The sequence below is a fragment of the Enhydra lutris genome, unplaced genomic scaffold, assembly GCF_002288905.1.
Source record: "Enhydra lutris kenyoni isolate GAN:26980312 unplaced genomic scaffold, ASM228890v2 scaffoldscaffold58, whole genome shotgun sequence".
Lineage (NCBI taxonomy): Eukaryota > Metazoa > Chordata > Mammalia > Carnivora > Mustelidae > Enhydra > Enhydra lutris.
The window spans coordinates 15297806-15317275 of NW_019154142.1; the positions used below are offsets into that span (position 1 = coordinate 15297806).

The window sequence follows — 19470 nt, forward strand, 5'->3', positions numbered from 1 at the left end:
AAAAGTCAAATGTAATATGCATGTGTATATTGGTTTATAAAGATGTCTTTGGTTTCACCTGATGTTCTCTTCTTCTTTTGATGTACTAGGGCCCAACTAAAACTGAAGTCATTTCTATTTTAATATACATTAAGTAATATACCTAAAATTTTAATTTTGAGGATTAAAGTGTATTCATTTCCCCCTACCCCCGGCCTTTTCAGTGAGTAACAGATGCGGGTGAAAGAGCCTTCCAGAGCTTTGCCTGAGAAAGCCAAAAGAAGTAAAAGGCCTGCTCTACCTCATGATGAAGACTCTTCAGACGACATTGCTGGTAAATTGTGACCTCTGGCATCCTGAATAGTGTTGTGGAAAATAACCATATTTTTTTAATCAATAAGTCTTTTGCTCTTTATTTCCACTATTTTCTGCATGAACTGTAAAATCAGCTTGTCTAGTTCCAAAACATCTGGGTGATGTTTTTACTGAGATTTCGTTTAGTTTATAAAGTAATTTAGAATTGGCATCTTTTTGTTGTTTTCTGTTTCTCATGACCTGTTAAAGCCAGGCCTTCAAGCCTGGGGGGGTAACTGGGGAGTTGCTGGCCTCAGGCTCACTTTTCTCTTGAGCTTCATGCCTTCTGTTTCAGCTTTTCTGAGATTTTTCCCTACTTTCTCGTAGCTCTCCATTTAAAAAGATGTTTTTAATTTTTATTTCCACTTTTAAGTATTTTTAACTTGGATAATGTTTCAGGATAGATTGTTGTATTGAGGGAAGTCTGAATTCTATCTTTAAGCATTTGTGTCATTCTGTGAATATGATTTTTTTTTCTCAGGGATTCTGATGATTCTTATGTTAGCTCTTCCCTGCCTGTCTTCTAGTTATTTTTTCTCAAATCCTCTGAAACTCCTACTTCCTTTTCATTTTGCTTGCTCTTTCCCTTTTTATCTTTTACAGTGTTTTCTGCAGTGCACCCTTTTTAGTTTTATCATCCTTTTTGTGGTTTTATTTATTTGTTCTTCCATTTCTATCCTGAGCTCTACCAGTCACTTCCTACCGTTTTGCCACCTCATGCAGGAACATTTGCTTCTTCTGTTTTGTATTTTTGTTTCACGGCGGTGATTTCTGTGCCATTTGTTTTTCCTTTTTTTTTATATTGGATAGAAATTGTGGCTTTAATTTTTCCTTGATTTCTCATTCTTTGAAGTAGGGTTGCCTTTCTTGGACCAGGTAGTTTTAGGATATTTGTGTAAGGAGGAGGGCCATAGCACCGTCGAGACCAACTGGAGTTTTGAGTGTGAGCTCAGTTAGCCTGTATTTCTTTTCACCCAACAGGGTTATGCAGCCCTGAGGTTTTTTCCAGAATCTGAAGATCTCTTCTCCCCTCCTGCCGTAGAGACAAGACTGTTTCTGGCAAATTTGGCTTCTTTGTTTCTCACTTAGTGAATTAGAAATTGCCTTCTTTTGCTTCTTAAAACAAAACTGGCTCTAGGGGCTCTGCTGCCAGAGTTGTTGCAGCCCGGAGATTTAGGTTTCATTCTGCATCTGCGAAGCATGCGGGGTTCTCTGTGAGACCTACCGCTGCAGTGTGCTCTCTGCTTCCTTCTGTATGCACTCCTGTTTGAGCTCTGCTGTGTTGTACGGGGAGGGCCCTGCCACTGGATTTATGACATGGGGCTTCAGAAAATGAACTGGGCGTTTTTGTTTTCTACTCTTGTTGACCTTGGACAGTTTCTGGGAGGAAAATGGGGAAGTGTTGATTTTATTTTTTATTTTATTTAATTTAAAGATTTTACTTATTTATTTGAGAGAGAATGAGAGAGCGAGCGAGTACAAGAAGATGAGGGTCAGAGGGAGAAGCAGACTCCCTGCTGAGCAGAGATCCTGATCTGGGGCTCAATCCTAGGACTCCAGGATCATGACCTGAGCCAAAGGTGGTTGCTTAACCAACTGAGCCACCCAGCTGTTGACTTTAGACTATCATTTGTAAACTGGAGGACTTTCCTGTAAAGTTTTTTAATATTTAAAGTGAAAAACATGGATTTTAATTTGTTGTTTTTTATTTGTTTGTGTGAAACAACTCTAGCCTTTAATGTATTTATATATTTTATTCAGGAATCTCAAGAAGACTTATTTGGCAGATGAAATTTACACAGTTGTATGATTAAAGAAATTACAAAAGACTGAGGAAATTTTATTAGCACAGAAATTTTTTTTACATGCCCCCCCAAAAGATTGTGAATATTATTTAAACACTGGTTAACTCTTGTAAGAAAACATAAAACTTTGAAATTTACTTATAAAAAGTATGTGTGGTTGAGACATTTAAAAGCTCATAGAGTTAATTTGGACTCTTAGAACCTTTTTATCATGAATTCACTTATCTCTGGATTCATTAACTATTTCAGTCTTGTAAGTCTGAATGGTAGACTCAGAGAATAGTTAAGTTGTGTCCTGGCCAGATCCAACCCCAGAGATGATATAGAAAGTATATGGAATGATTTCTAGCCTTAGAAATTTAAAATATAAAAAACTCAAAGCATTGATATCTAGTAACCCACTTCTAGGTCCTGTATTTGTGTGGTCATCTATTAGTCTTCCTCAGAACACCCCTTTCTTTAATGGCATATGTCCTTGCTTTTCAAATATAGGACTCTGGAATTCCTCCTTTTGTGTCTATTCTTATAACTTGCTTTTGGTGTAAAATTAGAAGTCCTAATCTTTCACCAGATTTACACATTATTTTTGTTGAAATTATATTTTATAATAAGTCACTTGTCAGGAGTCACATACTTAGGCTTCAGGATGAAGAGAGCTAATGCTTCTTCTCTCACTAGTTAACTAATAGGTCAAAAGGAGTGCTGTGCACTTGGGAAGGAAAGTGGAAAAAGTTGAAACGTACATACTCCTGCTTCCCTCTTCAAGTTACTCAGTCTTTCCTTTGTTGTTTACTTTTGGTGGATAGTTGTAGTTCTGGTGTTTAAAATAGTTGAGGTGGAAAAATAGAAGTGTTCAGGTATTTGGGAGAAGTGGAAATGTCATTGTGTCCTTGGGAGGAGAACACGATTATCTGAAGAAATAAAAACATATTAGTTGATTTAGTATAGTTGTCTCCACACAGTGCACCTGGTGGGACTCTGTTATAAAGGATAATTAAGGACCATGCAGAGTCACTTGTTATTTGGAAATATTCATTAAGGAGAATTCTTGTTCCTGTAAATTATGCCATTGTTTGTTCCTCTTTCTCCTTTCTCTCAATAGTGATGAAAATAGCATCTGAGCAGAGGTAGGCTCTGTGAAAAGATTTTGTGTGTATATTTTATTTATTTATTTATTTATTTATTCAAAGATTTTATTTGACAGAGAGAGAGATCACAAGTAGGCAGAGAGGCAGGCAGAGAGAGAGGGAGAAGCAGGGTCCCTGCCGAGCAGAGAGCCCGATATGGGACTCAATCCCAGGACCCTGAGATCACGACCTGAGTTGAAGGCAGAGGCTAAACCCACTGAGCCACCCAGGTGCCCCTTTGTGTGTATATTTTAATGAGAAGGAAAATATTCAAAATGCTTGACCTGCTCACTAATAATCTATTTATTTATTTATTTATTTATTAAACTCTTTATTTTTAAACTAATTTTTGAATTAATAGGAAGGTTCAAAGAGATATACAAGGGGGTCCCATTCACCCTTCATCCAACATCTGGTTGGGTGATTAACATCTGATTTAACATCTGGTATTTCTTTTCTTTTCTTTTCTTTTTTTTTTTTTTTTTTAAGATTTTATTTATTTATTTGACAGACAGAGGCTTTAACCCACTGAGCCACCCAGGCGCCCCAATATCTGGTATTTCTATAGTACAATGTTAACACCAGGAAAATGGCATCCGTACAGTCCTTAGAACTTATTCTGATTTCACCAAGATATGCAAGACCTTGTGTGTGTGTGTGTGTGTGTGTGTGTGTGTGTGTGTGTGTGTATCTGTGTCTATGTGAGTGGGTATAACTCTGCACACTTTTATTACATGTTTAGTTTTGTATAACTGACAGAACTGAGAGACTCAACTGCCCCATCACCACCCCAAGGTTTACCTGTCTATAGCCACACTCCCTGTTCTCCATCCATGGTCCCTGGCAACCACAAATCTGTTCTCCAAATCACCAATCATGTTATTTCACAAATACTTTATAAATGGTACCATACAGTATATATCCTTTTGAGTTATTTTGTTTTTCGGATCTCTTTTCTTTTTAATTGCAGCATTTTAATGCTACTGACTTTTGCTTACCGATGCTAGCTCTTTGGTTTAGCAAAGAAAATGTTCCCATTTCGTTTTGTCTCATTCAGCAGGTTTCACTTGCCAGCATGTAAGTCATGCTATCAGCGTGAATCATGTGAAGAAAGCAATAGCTGAGAATGTGTTGTCAGTTTGCTCAGAATGTTTAAAAGAAAGAAGGTGCTGTGATGGGCGGTCAGTACTTCCCTCTGACATTTGGTTGTGCCTCAAGTGTGGTTTTCAGGTGAGAAAATTGATTTTTATCTGTGAGTTTGTCTTAAATATTTTTCTTAAATGCTTATTGTAAGTTGGACTATTGGTAATGTTTAGAACTTAAAATAAATTTATTCATGTTCAGATAGACTTCTCCAGGGTTGAACTAAGAAACATTTGTTAAGGTAAAATAAAAGGTATATTATCTTCAGAAAGCAATCACGTGTGGTTTAGAAATACTTTGAAAGGGAATCCAACCTACTTGGAGTAGTTCTCATGTCTGGACCTGCCTTTACCTATTTGTATTAAGAAATAGATCCAAGATTTTTTTACATCTTACTGGATTAATTTTTTTTCTCTCAAAAGGATTCTTTTTTTAAAAAACAATTTTTTAACAGCTTAGAAGCTAGCAATATCTGTAATATTTTTTGAATAACATTTAAGATGTCTATAATTCTTCTAAAATGAGAGAAATGCTTATTACCTCACATAGTTCCTAAGTAAGAACCCTTCAGGATTAGTTAATTCAATGAAAAGAGCACTGAAAACTGAAATTTCTTCCGTTTTTCTTTTGTCCACCTTCAATTTCATAGCTTTTTGTGGCCAAATATGGTTCATTTATTATATGTCATATAGCAAACCTCAAAGGCCAGAAAGAGGGCAAAAAGGACATCCCTTTCCTGTTTTTTGCTTTTCTTTTTAAATTATTTTTGTTAACATATAATGTATTATTTGCCCCAGGGGTACAGGTGTGTGAATCATCAGGCTTACACATCTCACAGCACTCACCATAACCCATACCCACCACAATGTCCATAACCCCACCACCCTATCCCTATGCCCCCACACCCCAGCAACCCTCAGTTTGTTTTGTGAGATTAAAAAACTTTTCCCAGAAACATCTAGCAGACTGCCCCTCACGTCGCACTGACCAGAATGGGATCTCATTTCTTTACTTAGCTGGTGAGGGAGTTTACTGTGATTGGTCTGAGTCTCATTAGTTGCCAGTGGGTTTGGGTGGAGGTGTGGACAGTATTAGAAAATGTGTTTATAGGAGGGGGTGGGGACTGATCTGCGAGGATGTTTGGTGCCCCACAGTGTGTAAGGAAGAGAGTATGTTCATTTTTTTTTTTTCAAGATTTTATTTATTTATTTGACAGACAGAGATCACAAGTAGGCGGAGAGGCAGGCAGAGGGAGAGGGGGAAGCAGGCTCCCTGCTGAGCAGAGAACCCAATGTGGGGCTCGATCCCAGGACCCTGGGATCATGACCTGAGCGGAAGGCAGAGGCTTAACCCACTGAGCCACCCAGGCGCCCCAGTTCATTTTTAAATAATAGGGAAATGAACTCGGCCCATGATTGTTTTAGGCAAATACTATATTACAAAAAGCAAGTTAGCCTCCTTGCAAGAAATTAAACTTAATGAGAATCTATATTATTTTCTGAAACTTTTCTCTCCTGCTTGAAATTAAAAACCAAAACTTTTTTTTTTTTAATTTTATTTATTTATTTGACAAAGATCACAAGTATGCAGAGAGGCAGGCAGAGAGGCAGGCAGAGGGGGCAGGGGGGGGTGGGAAGCAGGCTCCCTGCTGAGCAGAGAACCCGATGTGGGGCTCGATCCCAGGACCCTGAGATCATGACCTGAGCCGAAGGCAGAGGCTTAACCCACTGAGCCACCCAGGCGCCCCAAAACCAAAACTTTTCTAATCATGAGTATGATTTAAGTTTTGATTAATTTGAAACAAACCAATATGTAAATGGTACAAATAGCATTCTGTTCATCTTTAGGGATGTGGTAGAAACTCAGAAGGCCATCATTTACTGAAGCACTACAAGAGTTGGAGAACACAATCTCATTGTATTACAGTTAGTCTGAGCACATGGATTATATGGTAAGTTGGATTTTCTTACTGCTTGTGTCCACTACAGAAAAATATCATTTTCTTTGAGCTTTACAAGGTAAACTATTTAAAGATATTATGCCTTCTTATGCTTTTTACCTGAACAAAACCTGTGGAATACTTTAAGAAAATTCACATTACCTGTGAATATAAAATTTAAATAAGGAATAATTTAGTCATCCCTCTACTTTTTTTTTTTTAAACATTTTCTTCATAGGATAAAGAAATGTTCTTCCTAGTTGATTTCTCATAATCAACTTGCTAAGACAGGAATTCCAGAGTACTAGGAAAGGAAAGTGCTTCAAAGCAGTCAGGTGGTTTGGTGATTCCCTGGAGGGGAAAGGGTAAGCCAGGTGATTCTACTGCTTAATCCTGGCTGGGAACGAAGTTCAGTTCCCTCCTTTTACATATAAGGACACTGAGTATCATTTACTTTTTTATAGTTAGAAAGTAAACGTCCAGGCACTAAAACAAGTCTTTGATTCCCTAGTTTCTTACTAGCATGGCATACTGGCTTCAGTGGCATAAATGGATACTTCCCAGATGTTTTACCACAAAATTTTCTTTTTTAAATGTATATATGCATCTTTTTCAACAAAAATTTTCTAAAATTTTCAAAAGCTTTCAAGTTTTCCTTGAATGAATTTTCAGAGGTTTTCACAGAAATACTTTAACTTTGTGTTTTTAACTTTGTGTTTTCACTTCTCGGATCTAAAATTAACGTAGCGATATTTTGGCTTATAGAAGAAATCATCATCTTATAATATAAATTCATGACATGGGTCAGGTGTTGCTGCATTTGTGTTTTTGTTGTTCCCAAGTAATAATATTGGGGGGAATGAGGAAAGCATAGAGACAGATTACTATGTAAATGATACATTGGAGTAAGGGAGAGGAGGATGATGATGCCATGGTGTGGCAGCTGAAGAAATACTTCTCTGTAGCCTGAGTGGAGCAGTGGTCTCCAACAATGGGCCCATCACAGTCTCCAGGAAGTCTTGTGAAAATAGGCTGCTGGGCCTCGGACTGAGAATCTGATTTAGTAGTTCTTGGGTGGGACCTAAGAATTGCATTTCTAACAAGTTCCTAGGATTGCCGATGCTGCTGGCCTGGGGACCACAGTTTGAGGACTGCACAAATAGAGGAAGGTGGAGGGAGAGTTGAGTGGCACCTGGTAGAATAGGCTTATTTCAAGTGAGTCTGTGTCAGAACTTCTGTTGTAGCTCTTAGGACCGTAATAATGGTGTGAATCATGATGTAATTTCAGAAAAAAAAAACCTCAAAAAACCAAAAAAACAAAGTACACAAAAACCAAAACAAGTTACCTAGCATAATAGTGTTGTTAGTTTTAACTTTATTGATTTTGTAATTTTATTTTTATGCTTAATTATTTAATTTTGCTTTCATAGATATATAGACCTATAAGGACAATCAATTATTGATTATTTTGTGAGTAGACTGTTAGATATGTATAATAATGAAAATAATTTAAGTCATATTTGAGGAAAAAAATTTTAAAGGAAGAAATTCAAGCTGGTCAAACTTAGAGGTTGGGACTATTTTCTTTTTCCCATCTAATTCTTTTTTTTTTTTTTTTTTTAAGAATTTTTGTTTTTTATTTGACAGAGATCACAAGTAGGCAGAGAGGCAGGCAGAGAGAGAGGGCGAAGCAGGATCCCCGCTGAGCAGAGAGCCCGACTCTGGGCTTGATCCCAGGACCCTGGGATCATGACCTGAGCGGAAGGCAGAGGCTTTAACCCACTGAGCCATCCAGGTGCCCCCCTCCCCCACATCTAATTCTTAAACCTTAAAAAGTTTAATAATTTTTGGGGTGCCTGCGTGGCTCAGTCACTTAAGCGTCTGCTCTTGGCTCAGGTCATGATCTCAGGGTCCTGGGTTCTGGGTCCCACAGGACCCACATCAGGCTCCCTGCTCCTCAAGGAGTCTGCTTCTCCCTCTGTCCCTTCCCCCTTCTCACATGCATGCTCATATTCTCTCTCTCAAATAAATAAATAAAATCTTTAAAAAAAAGTTTAACAATTTCAGTAGAAAACTTCACTAATTTCGATTAAAGGCCAACTTGAACTAGGAAAAAAAAAACCTTGGAAACCCTAAGAAAGAAAGGAATGTGGTAGATTTGATTTAATTATGGCTAATAAAGTGTTGCTCAGGGTGCCTGGGTGGCTCACTGGGTTAAGCCTCTGCCTTCGGCTTGGGTCGTGATCTCAGGGTTCTGGAATCGAGCCCCGCATCGGGCTCTCTGCTCAGTGGGGAGCCCGCTTCCCCTCTCTCTCTGCCTTTCTCTCTGCCTACTTGTGATCTCTCTCTCTCTCTGTCGAATAAATATATAAAATCTTTAAAAAAAATAAATAAATAAAGTGTTGCTCAGTAGTGGATTTAATGCTGCTTTAACAGGTAGTAATTACTAGCACAGTGGCTTCTTACCTCTGACTTTCTTCAGAATCACAGAGGTGGAATTTGAAAAATCTATTGGTACCATTCATTGGTCCTCTGTTAAATCAGGGCTTTTATATTGTTAAATTCCATACGTGATTCTTACGCCTGACCGTGTTAAGAGGCACTGGTTTAGCACTTAAAGTTAACATAGAAGATGAGTGCTTTTATTTATCTTTTTACTTTTTCAGGTGAGTGCTTTTATTAAAGTACTTAAATCTTGGTTGAAAGGTATAGCATTTCCCCTATACTTTTATTACTTTATTGATTTGTGAGCCCTCCTGTGTCCTAGTTTCTCATCTGTAAAAAAGAAGTATTATACTTCTGGAGAGCTAATTATTTTAAAAATGATAATACTCTTTTGGCTATTGTGAGGAATTAAACCAGAAAATGCATGTAAGGCATTTACAATAGTGCCTGACACAAGTAGGAGCTCAATTAAAATTTTTTTTGGTTATTTCTAATGGGAACAAGTAGAATTAATTCATGTTGAGCTGTCCTCTTTTCTCCAAATCCACTGCCATTGTATAGTTTTTATTTACATTTTCTTTTTGTACTCTTAAAGTGACAAAATATTTTATAGCAAGTAAAAATTAAATTATAGCATCAGTAAAAATTTCTTGACATTTCAATATTTTGCAAAGGAGCAATTTTTATTATTTTTGGCAATAGTTACATCAGTAAATTTTGAGGGTTTATAATAGTGTAAATCTGGTAACTACATTGTTTGAATTCCATCATGGTCTATTAGAAAAGATGTTCTGGGAATGTTTTCTGTGGCTTGTTTCCTTCACAGGTTTATCTATGTACCTGTGTATTTCCTTTTTTTCTTTTCTTTTTAAGATTTCATTTATTTATTTGACAGAGAGATAGCACAAGTAAGCAGAGTGGCGGCCAGAGTGAGAGAGAGAAGCAGGCTCTCTGCTGAGCAGGGACCCAATTCGGGGCTTGATCCCAGGACCCTGGAATCATGACATGAGCTGAAGGCAGCCACTTAACCAACTGAGCCACCCAGGCACGCCATACGTCATATATATTTCTGTATGCAAGCAATAAAGTAATATTTGTATTTTGTGTATGAGTAAATATTTGACTGAATTTTGAGTGCTGTTTAGAATAGGAACCCAGACCTAGTTTGTAGCCGTTAATCTCAGGACCACTAGTAATAATAAGAAGATTGTGAATATGTAGTGTGTTGGCATAACACTTAATATTTAGGGGCACCTGGGTGGCTCAGTGGGTTAAAGCCTCTGCCTTCGGCTCGGGTCACGATCTCAGGGTCCTGGGATCGAGCCCCACATCGGGCTCTCTGCTCAGCGGGGAGGCTGCTTTCCTCTCTCTCTCTCTCTCTACCTGCTTCTCTGCCTACTTGTGATCTCTGTCTGTCAGATAAATGGACGAAATCTTAAAAAAAAAAAATACAGATTGGATCACATCACTTCCTTGCTTAAAAAACTCCTCATGGATTTCTTTCCAGTACACTTAGGATAAAGTACCGGAACTTTAATTTGAATGATAAGGCTCTGTATGAACTCTCTCCTGCTCATTTCTCTAGACTTACCTAATGCCTCACTCTATGATATTACCCCCCATTTTATTTATTTATTTTAAAAAGATTTTATTTATTTACTGGACAGATAGAGATCACAGGTAGACAGAGAGGCAGGCAGAGAGAGAGAGAGAGAGAGAGAGAGGAGGAAGCAGGTTCCCTGCTGAGCAGAGAGCCCGATGTGGGGCTCGATCCCAGGACCCTGGGATCATGACCCGAGGCGAAGGCAGAGACTTTAACCCACTGAGCCACCCAGGCACCCCTACCTCCCCATTTTAAAGACAAGACTGGGTAGATATCAACTTTACTACTTTATTACCTGGTGTGCAAAATTATTGAAGATGATTTCATATTTACTTACATATTTATATTTTTTTCAGGTGTTACGAATGTGATGAAAAATTATCTACACAGTGTAATAAGAAGGTTTTGGCTCAAACAGTTGATTTTCTCCAGAAGCATGTCTCTAAAACACAAACAGGTAAGTTAAGCAGTTGCTAAAGAAATTTGTATTAATGTATAATATTTTATATTTCATTTCAGAAAGTTTATAAGTCCATAAATAGTACCTTAGATTTTACTGAGAGCTCTCCACAAAAGTGCCATGCATTCTTAGGTAGTAATCTTGTGATGTTATGTTGTGTTGTATTTATGTAACTAATATGAGAAGCTAGAGAGGGTAGTGACTAGATTGTGGGCTTCTGAGTCAGACCAGTGGTGAGTTTGAATTCAGGCTCCACTTAAATTTCTTACTATCTGTGTGTCCTTTACTTCGTAGTTCGCTGACATTAAAAATTATGATGATAATTCCAATGTGTGCGGTTACTGTGAGCCTTAGAGATAATGTTTTCTGAAAATTTAGAAATGATGAATGTAAAAATGCTTGCATGGTGCCCAACACCTGTTTATGGAGTGCTATCTGTTCTTCGTTATGTAATCATAGTGTCGTTCTGACACTAACCACCAGGAGTTAGGCTAACCTTGCAGATTAAGGGCTTGCTTAGTCCAACTCAAGATTAAACTCACTTCGGACACCATCCTCAAGCTCCCGGGCTTTCAGGCTGTCCACATTTCTGACAAACTGGCTATAAATTTAGGGGTTCCCACTATCCTTCTTAGATTGAATAATTTACTAGAATGACTCAGAGAACTCAGGAAAGTCCTATAGTTAAAATTATAGTTTTATTATAACAGGAAAAAGATACAAATTAGGACCAGCTAAAAGAATAGACACATAGGGCAAGAACTAGAAAAGTCCCAAACACAAATCTCCTGTATCTTCTTGTGGAGTCAGGACACATTACCCTGATGATTATCAGACACGCAAAGTATTGTTAACCAGGAAAGCTATCTGGAGCTGTGGTGTCCAGAGTTTTTAGTTGGTGTTTCATTGGATAGGTACCACTGCTGGAATCATTGGCCACATAGTTGAACTCAGTCTCTGGTACCTCAGCCCTCTAATCACACGTTGGTCTTTCTGGCATGCCTAGCTGCCATCCTGAGTAATCTTATTAGCATAAATTGTCTAGGGGCCCACCAAGAATAAGAAAGACACTCCTTTCCCTCTGAAAATCCCAGGATATAGGGGTTACTTCTCAGGAACCTGGTTACTGAGAGGCCAAATCCTTTCTCATTCAATAGTAATGTATTATTGGGGCGCCTGGGTGGCTCAGTTGGTTGAGCGACTGCCTTCGGCTCAGGTCATGATCCCGGACTTCCAGGATCGAGTCCCGCATCGGGCTCCCAGCTCCTTGGGGAGTCTGCTTCTCCCTTTGACCTTCTCTCTCAAGCTCTCTCTCACTCATTCTCTCTCAAATTAATAAATAAAATCTTTAAAAAAAAATAGTAATGTATTATATATTATAAACTTCGTTAGTTATGTATGTTGTTGTCTAACATATAAACTACGTATAACACATGTTAATCTAAATGAAGAGTGTGTAGGGAAGCAGTTTCTTCATTCAAAAATATTAAGTGCCTACCACATGCTGGGTTTTATACTTTATTCAATATTAGTGATAAAACAAAAAACAGTTTTATATTGCCCTTTTGGAGTGTATAGTATAGTGGGAGAGACAGACCAAAAATATATGTATGTGTTTCTGATGAGTGCAAAGGAAAGAAGAGATTGCAGGGATAGGTAATAATCTAGTGGTTACAGTGATCAAAAAAGGCCAGTATAGCTGGAGTGTTGGGAGAGAGTAGAACAAAATGAAGAAGTGAGTGGGGAAAGAGAATAAGTGGGAGTTCATGAAGGATACTGTAAGGAATTCCATGGTAAATAATTTTTATTTCATTGGAAGTGTAATGGAAGCTATTAAAGTGTTTCGAGCAGGGGAGTAATGTCATTTCATCTTTTTAAAATAACATTACTCCGATTTCTGTATGGACTGTTGGAGTTGAGAGCGAAGGTAAGGAGATAATTAAGAAGGTCAGAGGAGGTTGTTGTGGTAGGGCAAATGAGAAACCAGGAGGGGCACTGGTGGATAGTGGGTGGAGTAGATGTAGTGAGTGAGGGAGAGTGGGGAGAATCCAAACTAATATCAGGGTTTTGGTACTAGGTGAATGGGTGAATGGACATGATCATTTTGAAATGCCTTTGGTGCAGAATTGAACTGCTTAGTAGGTGGCATTCAGAAACTGAAAAATTATATTCAAATATACTATTCGTTAGCTATATTTTCTATAGCCCAATATACAAGCATTTTTGTTAGCTATTGCTCAAGACAGTAATGGCAAACAAATTGGCAAAGGAACCGGAGGAGGTAAACATGGGTTCTGGACAGCAGTAGAAATGATTAATTTTTTTCAACTCATTTATTTATTCAGCAAACATGTATTGAAATGTTACTCTGTCCCAGGCATACTAGTCATAGCTCCAATTCTGCTCAAATAAAGAACCAGGAAAATATGATGATGCTAGACATTTAACACTTAAGGAACGGCTTAGGGTCTTAATGCTGCCTCCTGAAGACTGCACATTTAATGTGCTTTTTTGGCCGCGAGAAGATATGTGGGGCTATCCAGGGGTGGCAAAAGTACAATTACAGAAATATTTTATCTGGATTTTTTTTTTCCATCTTAGAGGTTCTTTGAGATTAAAAATAAAGCCAGTCTGATTTCATTCCATTTCTACAGATTTCTTGAGTATTTATTATCATAAAGTATATAAGGTAGGGAGCGTGGAATGATATGGTCAGTAGAAAGAACATGGGCTTTGTCAGGGTGTGGGTTCTGGCATTCAAATTTGACTCTTTCAATCACTGGCTCTTTGACCTGGGGCAGGTTACAGTTCATCTGAGCCTCATTTTCCTCAGCAGTTCCTCCCTCTTTTCCGTGGTGTTTCAGGGAATAGAGATTGATGAGTTTTTAGCCTCAAGAATAATAATAAGCAGAATAAAGTTGTATTTTGAGTGATGTTCAAACAGAGTACTTCAGATATTCAAAAAGGGTTGAAATGTTCAATTGAAAAGGACTGAGAAAGAATTGTGAATGAGTTGGCTTTCAAGCTGACCCTTAAAGGAAGAATTTTGGGTAGGCAGAGACAAGAAAAGCAATCATTTCAGGTAGTGGGAAGCACCGGTGTAACCCTTAATTGTGTTTGTGGAACCATGGGTAGCACCTGGGATAATGGTAACAGGTTCTTGAGGGAGTTAGAGAGTGTGTCAACCCTTCAAAGTTAGGGAAAGACATAGTTGTGAATTCAAGGTTTCCTGAAGTTCCAGGTCAAAATGTCACTATCTTTCTGTTCCAAGCTACAATATCTCTCAGGCAAGTTTGATTTAAAATAAGATGCATTGACATTCTAGAAATAAGTTTTTTGGGTTAGTAATCTGCAATATTCTTTCTTGTGTGAGGCTTTATTTTTATAAAATACATTAAAAATCAGATCTGAAAGATCTGTTGAGGTTTGTAGGAATGCCGATTATGATTATGCAACTATTTTAAATGATAATTGTGAAGACTGTAGAAATATAAAAATGTATATGGTAATTTAACAAGAATATGAAACTAAGTTGTGTTTTAGGAGGGAAGATAAGAATGTTTTTAAAGGATTCTGTTTATATTTTGCTCTAAGAAAAATAGCTGCTGAGAAAAGCCTGTACCTGTACTTTATACATGTTTTTAAGTTATGCAAAGTCTCAACAGTTTCATGTCTAATACATCTAATTTAGCTACTCTGCCCAGAGAATCTCGGCCAGTGCCCCCACCATTTGTAAATACCACCAGCTCAGTGAATCTCAGCTTTTGGTCTCAGTAGCCCTTTAGATTCTGAAAAAATTAGCGAGGACTTAAAGAGTTTTGCTTGGGTAGGTTATAGCTATCAATATTTATCACCTTAGAAATTAAAAAATTACAGTATTTATTAAATCACTGAAAAATAGCAAAAATTTCCATGACATGTTAACACAAATCATGTTTTTTTTTTTAAGATTTTTATTTATTTATTTGACAGACAGAGATTTCAAGTAGAGAGAGAGGCAGGCAGAGAGAGAGGAAGGGAAGCAGGCTCCCTGCTGAGCAGACAGCCCGTTATGGGGCTCGATCCCAGGACCCTGGGATCATGACCTGAGCCGAAGGCAGAGGCTTCAACCCACTGAGCCACCCAGGTACCCCTACAACTCATGTTTTAAGGAAAGATAACTTTTTCGTAAAACAACACAAACTTAATAAATGGCATTGTTTTATATTTTTCTAAAGCTCCTTAGTGTCTAGCTTAATAAAAATAGTTGCATTCTCCTAACTACTTCTGCATTCAGTCTATGATATCATGGTGTCTACTCTCTAGAAAACTGCATTATATAACTGAGAATGAATGGAAGAGAAAAAAAAACCCAAATAATGTCCTAGACTTATTATGAAAATACTTTTGACCTTATGGACCAGGGAAAGGAGGAGAGTGTCTTCAGATCTACTTTTAGAACTGCATTTTCTGTCTTCAACCTTATTTGCCCTGAGTTTCAGCTCACATCCTACTTCAAGGACACTGTCCCAGTCTTTTACCTTATCTTTTCTACTTCTGTGCAGCATACTTTAGAATTTAATAACACAAGGTTTTGTGGTGTTTAGTTTTCCTGTATATGTGTCTTTAAAAAAAATTTTTTTTAATTTAAATTCAGTTAATTAACATGTAATGTATTATTGGTTTCAGAGGTAGAGTTCAGTGATTCCTCAGTCTTATATAATACCCTCTGCTCCTTACATCATGTGCCCTCCTTAATGTTCATCACCCACTCTGTGTCTTTCTATGAAACTGCACGTTCCTTGAGGATTGTACCCTGGCTTATATTCTCTTTGATTCTCAGTGTGGCTAAGCAATAAATACTTGCTGAACTGAACTGAGCTAGCATGTGATGAGTTTTTACTGAAGAAGTAGGAAAAGCTTTGCATTTTCACCAAAAAAGCCCTATTAATCTCAAAATTATCTTATTTATTCATTCAGCTTTTAATATACTTGAGCTTCTACCTTGTGCCAGATGCTGTGCTAGATATTGGAGATACAACAGTGAATGAAACAGATCTATTTCTGTTTCTGCTATTACCGATCTTCTGGTCAGGTGAGGGTTATGGCCAAATCACACTTAACTGGTTAATGATTGCTTACGTACTGCTGTGATGGTGCAAGTGCAGGGGACTATGAGGATACTTCTGAGTTGTAGTGAATGTAGGCTGGCTATTTTTATTTCGAGCCAGAGCTTTTTTTTTTTTTTTTTAGTTATCACAAGAGAGCTTGAGTGGGTGCATGAGCAGGGTTGGGGGGCGGGGAGAAGGAGAGGGAGAAGCAAACTCCCTACTGAGCGAGGGCTCAGGATCCTGAGATCATGACCTGAGCCAAAGTCAGATGCTTAACAGGCTGAGCCACCCAGGTGCCCCTAGAGCAAGAGCCTTCAGAGCCAGGAGCTGAAGGATATGTAGAAATTACGTAGACAAAGAGGAAAGGGGTGTGTGTTCAGGTGGAGGAAATAGTTCATTGATGAGGGAGCTTGATTTGTTCAGGGAATTCTGTAGAGCTGTAGGTTGAGTTTTTTGATGCTGGGGGTTGGTGAGAGGGTTGGACTAGATGTAGGTAGAAACAGATATTGAAGGGCCTTGTAAGTTTAGAGTATATCCTGTAGGCAGTTAGGAACCACTAATGGATTTTAAGTGGAGAATTGAATAATTAGTTTTGTATTTTAGAAAAATCACTAACAGTAACATGGAGATAGACAGAAATGCCTTTATATATATATATATATATATATATATATACCTACTCAATCATGTGGCAGTATCAATTTTTTATATGACTGAAGATTTTCTGAGGCTTATGGTTCACTAAGAGTTAGTGGAATTTTGAAAATAGACAGGTGAAATAATTATTATTTGGTTCCAAGGTACAGGAGTAGCAGGGCAGGCAACTTTTTTTCTTTTTACTCTTCAAAGATTAAACTTTTCAGCTGTAGAAATGGGCAAATTACATTAATACTACATGACTGGTTTAGGTAATTGCATTAGGCAGTTGAAGAAACCCCAGTGCAGGTTCCCAGAAGAATGCTTACAGCTGTGTAGCTTTCACATCTGATGCTAGGATTTGCTTTAAAAAAAAAAAAAAAAAAATCTGTCTACACCTCCTCCTCAAACACATACCAGAAAATTGAAAACAAGTAAAATCCTCATATAATAAGGTCACATATAAGGTAAGATTTTTAAAAAAGCAAGAAAACTTTACTGTGAAAACCAAGAAATATGTATTATTAAAAAGTGGGTCACTGTTCTCTTAAGGCTCATGAGATATGTCACTTTGATAGTCTTGTAAATATTCTAAAAATACTTAATGAATATAGGTATTCCTGATGAACTAATAGCATTGAATATTGATTTGCTTTTTGTGAACTAGATGGATGATTGACAATCCCATATTGTTTTCTGAGTAATTTTGGCCCATAATTTTTAATACTGGAGGGATGCCACTTTCAAAGAGCTTAAAGAGGGCCTGAAATATATTCTGTTAAATTCATTAAGCTTATGCTTTTGGTATAAAAAGATACAAGTTATGTTGGTTCTTTCAGTTTTATTAGGAATAAGTTTGCTGTATCTTTTTTTTTTTTTTTTTGGCATGTTTGAGATCTGAAATAATGTATCTGAGGATAAATAATATTGTGCCCTTTTATAGTAACAATTTGAATATAATGTGGTACTTTATAGCTTTTTATAAAAAAGGAATACATTTTGTTTTGCTATAAAGTGACCATCAAACATCTCATAAATTTATTTGAATTTTCAAAAATAAGTACTAAAAATAGTTAATTTTCCTGTGTAAAAGGGGTTAGGGACAAAAAGATGTTGGGCATTTAGAAATAACTTATTGTTACCCGTAGGGATAAAAATCCACAGCTCTCCATCCAAACTACAGAACACGAAATTATCTGAGTGACTATTTTCTCAGTTCTCTCAAAGAAAGCACTAACTAGTTCCTTTGTGAATACCTAGGGAGAAGTTAATTGTATACAGTGAGTGCCTAGGGCATTAGGGCTTAATTCTTTTTCGGAACCCTTTGAGAAGGGCTGCTATAAACTTTAATAAAGGTATAAATTCACACCAAAGACATCTGGCAAATGATTACATCCAGCCTTTGCTAAAGAGTAGTGGCCTTTTCTTTCATATCACCACTAGCATTTCGTAAATGTCTTAAGTTATCAACTTATTAACCTTATAATCCATTGTTACCCAGACAGATAGTAGATCATAGTGGTTAAATTTGTGGATTCTGAAGCCATACTGCCTGGGTTTGAATCTCCTGTCACTAAAAACTGTGTGCCTTAATTTCATCATCATCTCTACAGTGGGGACAATTATCAGATATAATAATGCTCTCAAACTCTTTCTTTAAAGAAGCAAATTACAAAATAAGTTTACTTTCCTTGTGCTTGTGGGAAACTCAAGAATCACCAGTGTTCCCTTTTTGGTTTAACCAAAGTAATTTACAAATCACCAAGGTAATTTAAAATTATTTATAACTTTAAGAAAAGGTAGACATTTAATATTGCTTGGCAACAGTTTGCAACGATGTGGATGGAACTAGGGGGTATTATGCTAAGTGAAATAGTCAGAGAAAGACAGTTATTGTATGATCTCACTGATAGGAGGAATTTGAGAAACAAGACAGAGGATCATAGGGGAAGGGAGGGAAGAATGAAACAAGATGAAACCAGAGAGGGAGACAAACCATAAGAGACTCTTAATATCAGGAAACAAACTGAGGGTTGCTGGAGTAAAGGGGAATAGGAGGGATGGGGTGGCTGGGTGATGGACATTGGGGAGGGTATGTGCTTTGGTGAGTGCTGTGAAATGTGTAAGACTGTTGATTGACAGATCTGTACTCCTGAGGCAAATAATACACTATATGTTCAAATTTCATTTGAATTAAATACCAGGGAAATGTATTAAATTACAATATAATGGTAATACAGAAAAAAAATATTGCTTGGCAACAAATTTACTAGTCACTGTTTTCATTTTTCTCCCATGAAAGCTGCATCTCTTTGTACTTGCTCTTTATTTCTGTAGGTAGTTTTTTTTGGAATTTTGGACAGTTGAGAAACACACCTTAAATTTTGATGACTGTTGTTATGCTGCCTTCCAGAAAGATTATACAGAGGGTATAGTTGACAAGAATCCCTATTTTCCCGTATTTAGCTTTGTTTACAGTTTTTAGGGGTTTTATTTTTTGGCAATAATGAAGTTTGAAGTTTTAAATGTCATCATTACCAGATCCATCAATCTTTCCTGTAAAGATTTTTTAGCCTTTTGGGCCATGCTTTGAAAGACTTTTGTACTCCGTGATTATAAAGATATTCACCTACAATTTCTTGCACATTACTTTTTAATATATGTCTGATTTGATATTTTTAAATTTGATTTTAAAAAAATCATAGGAACTTTGTATTGGGGTCATATTTGTGATAGGAAAATTTGAGCTACATAAGATTACTTTTTAGATAGTCTTAGCCAAGTCATTGAAGAAAAAAAAATTTTTTTTCTTTTCTGGTTCTGTGATCACCCAGTTTTCTATCTTGCAAGACCTGAGGTATCTATAGAACCTATCAGGTCTATTCAGTT

At 37.2% G+C, this 19470-nt stretch overlaps 1 protein-coding gene across 4 annotated transcripts in view; it reads left to right on the plus strand.

Moving 5' to 3' along the window:
* Nucleotides 1-213: 213 nt before the first annotated feature.
* Nucleotides 214-19470, plus strand: part of LOC111158301 (ubiquitin specific peptidase 45) — a 67268-nt gene continuing 48011 nt past the window's right edge. For 2 of the 4 annotated variants that reach the window (XM_022520248.1, XM_022520250.1), the window contains exons 1-4: nucleotides 214-313; nucleotides 4323-4495; nucleotides 6256-6359; nucleotides 10752-10852. In XM_022520248.1, the coding sequence (XP_022375956.1) occupies nucleotides 214-313; nucleotides 4323-4495; nucleotides 6256-6359; nucleotides 10752-10852 (478 nt within the window). The remainder of the gene's footprint in view (nucleotides 314-4322; nucleotides 4496-6255; nucleotides 6360-10751; nucleotides 10853-19470) is intronic. The other 2 variants (XM_022520249.1, XM_022520251.1) reach the window with 1 other exon arrangement.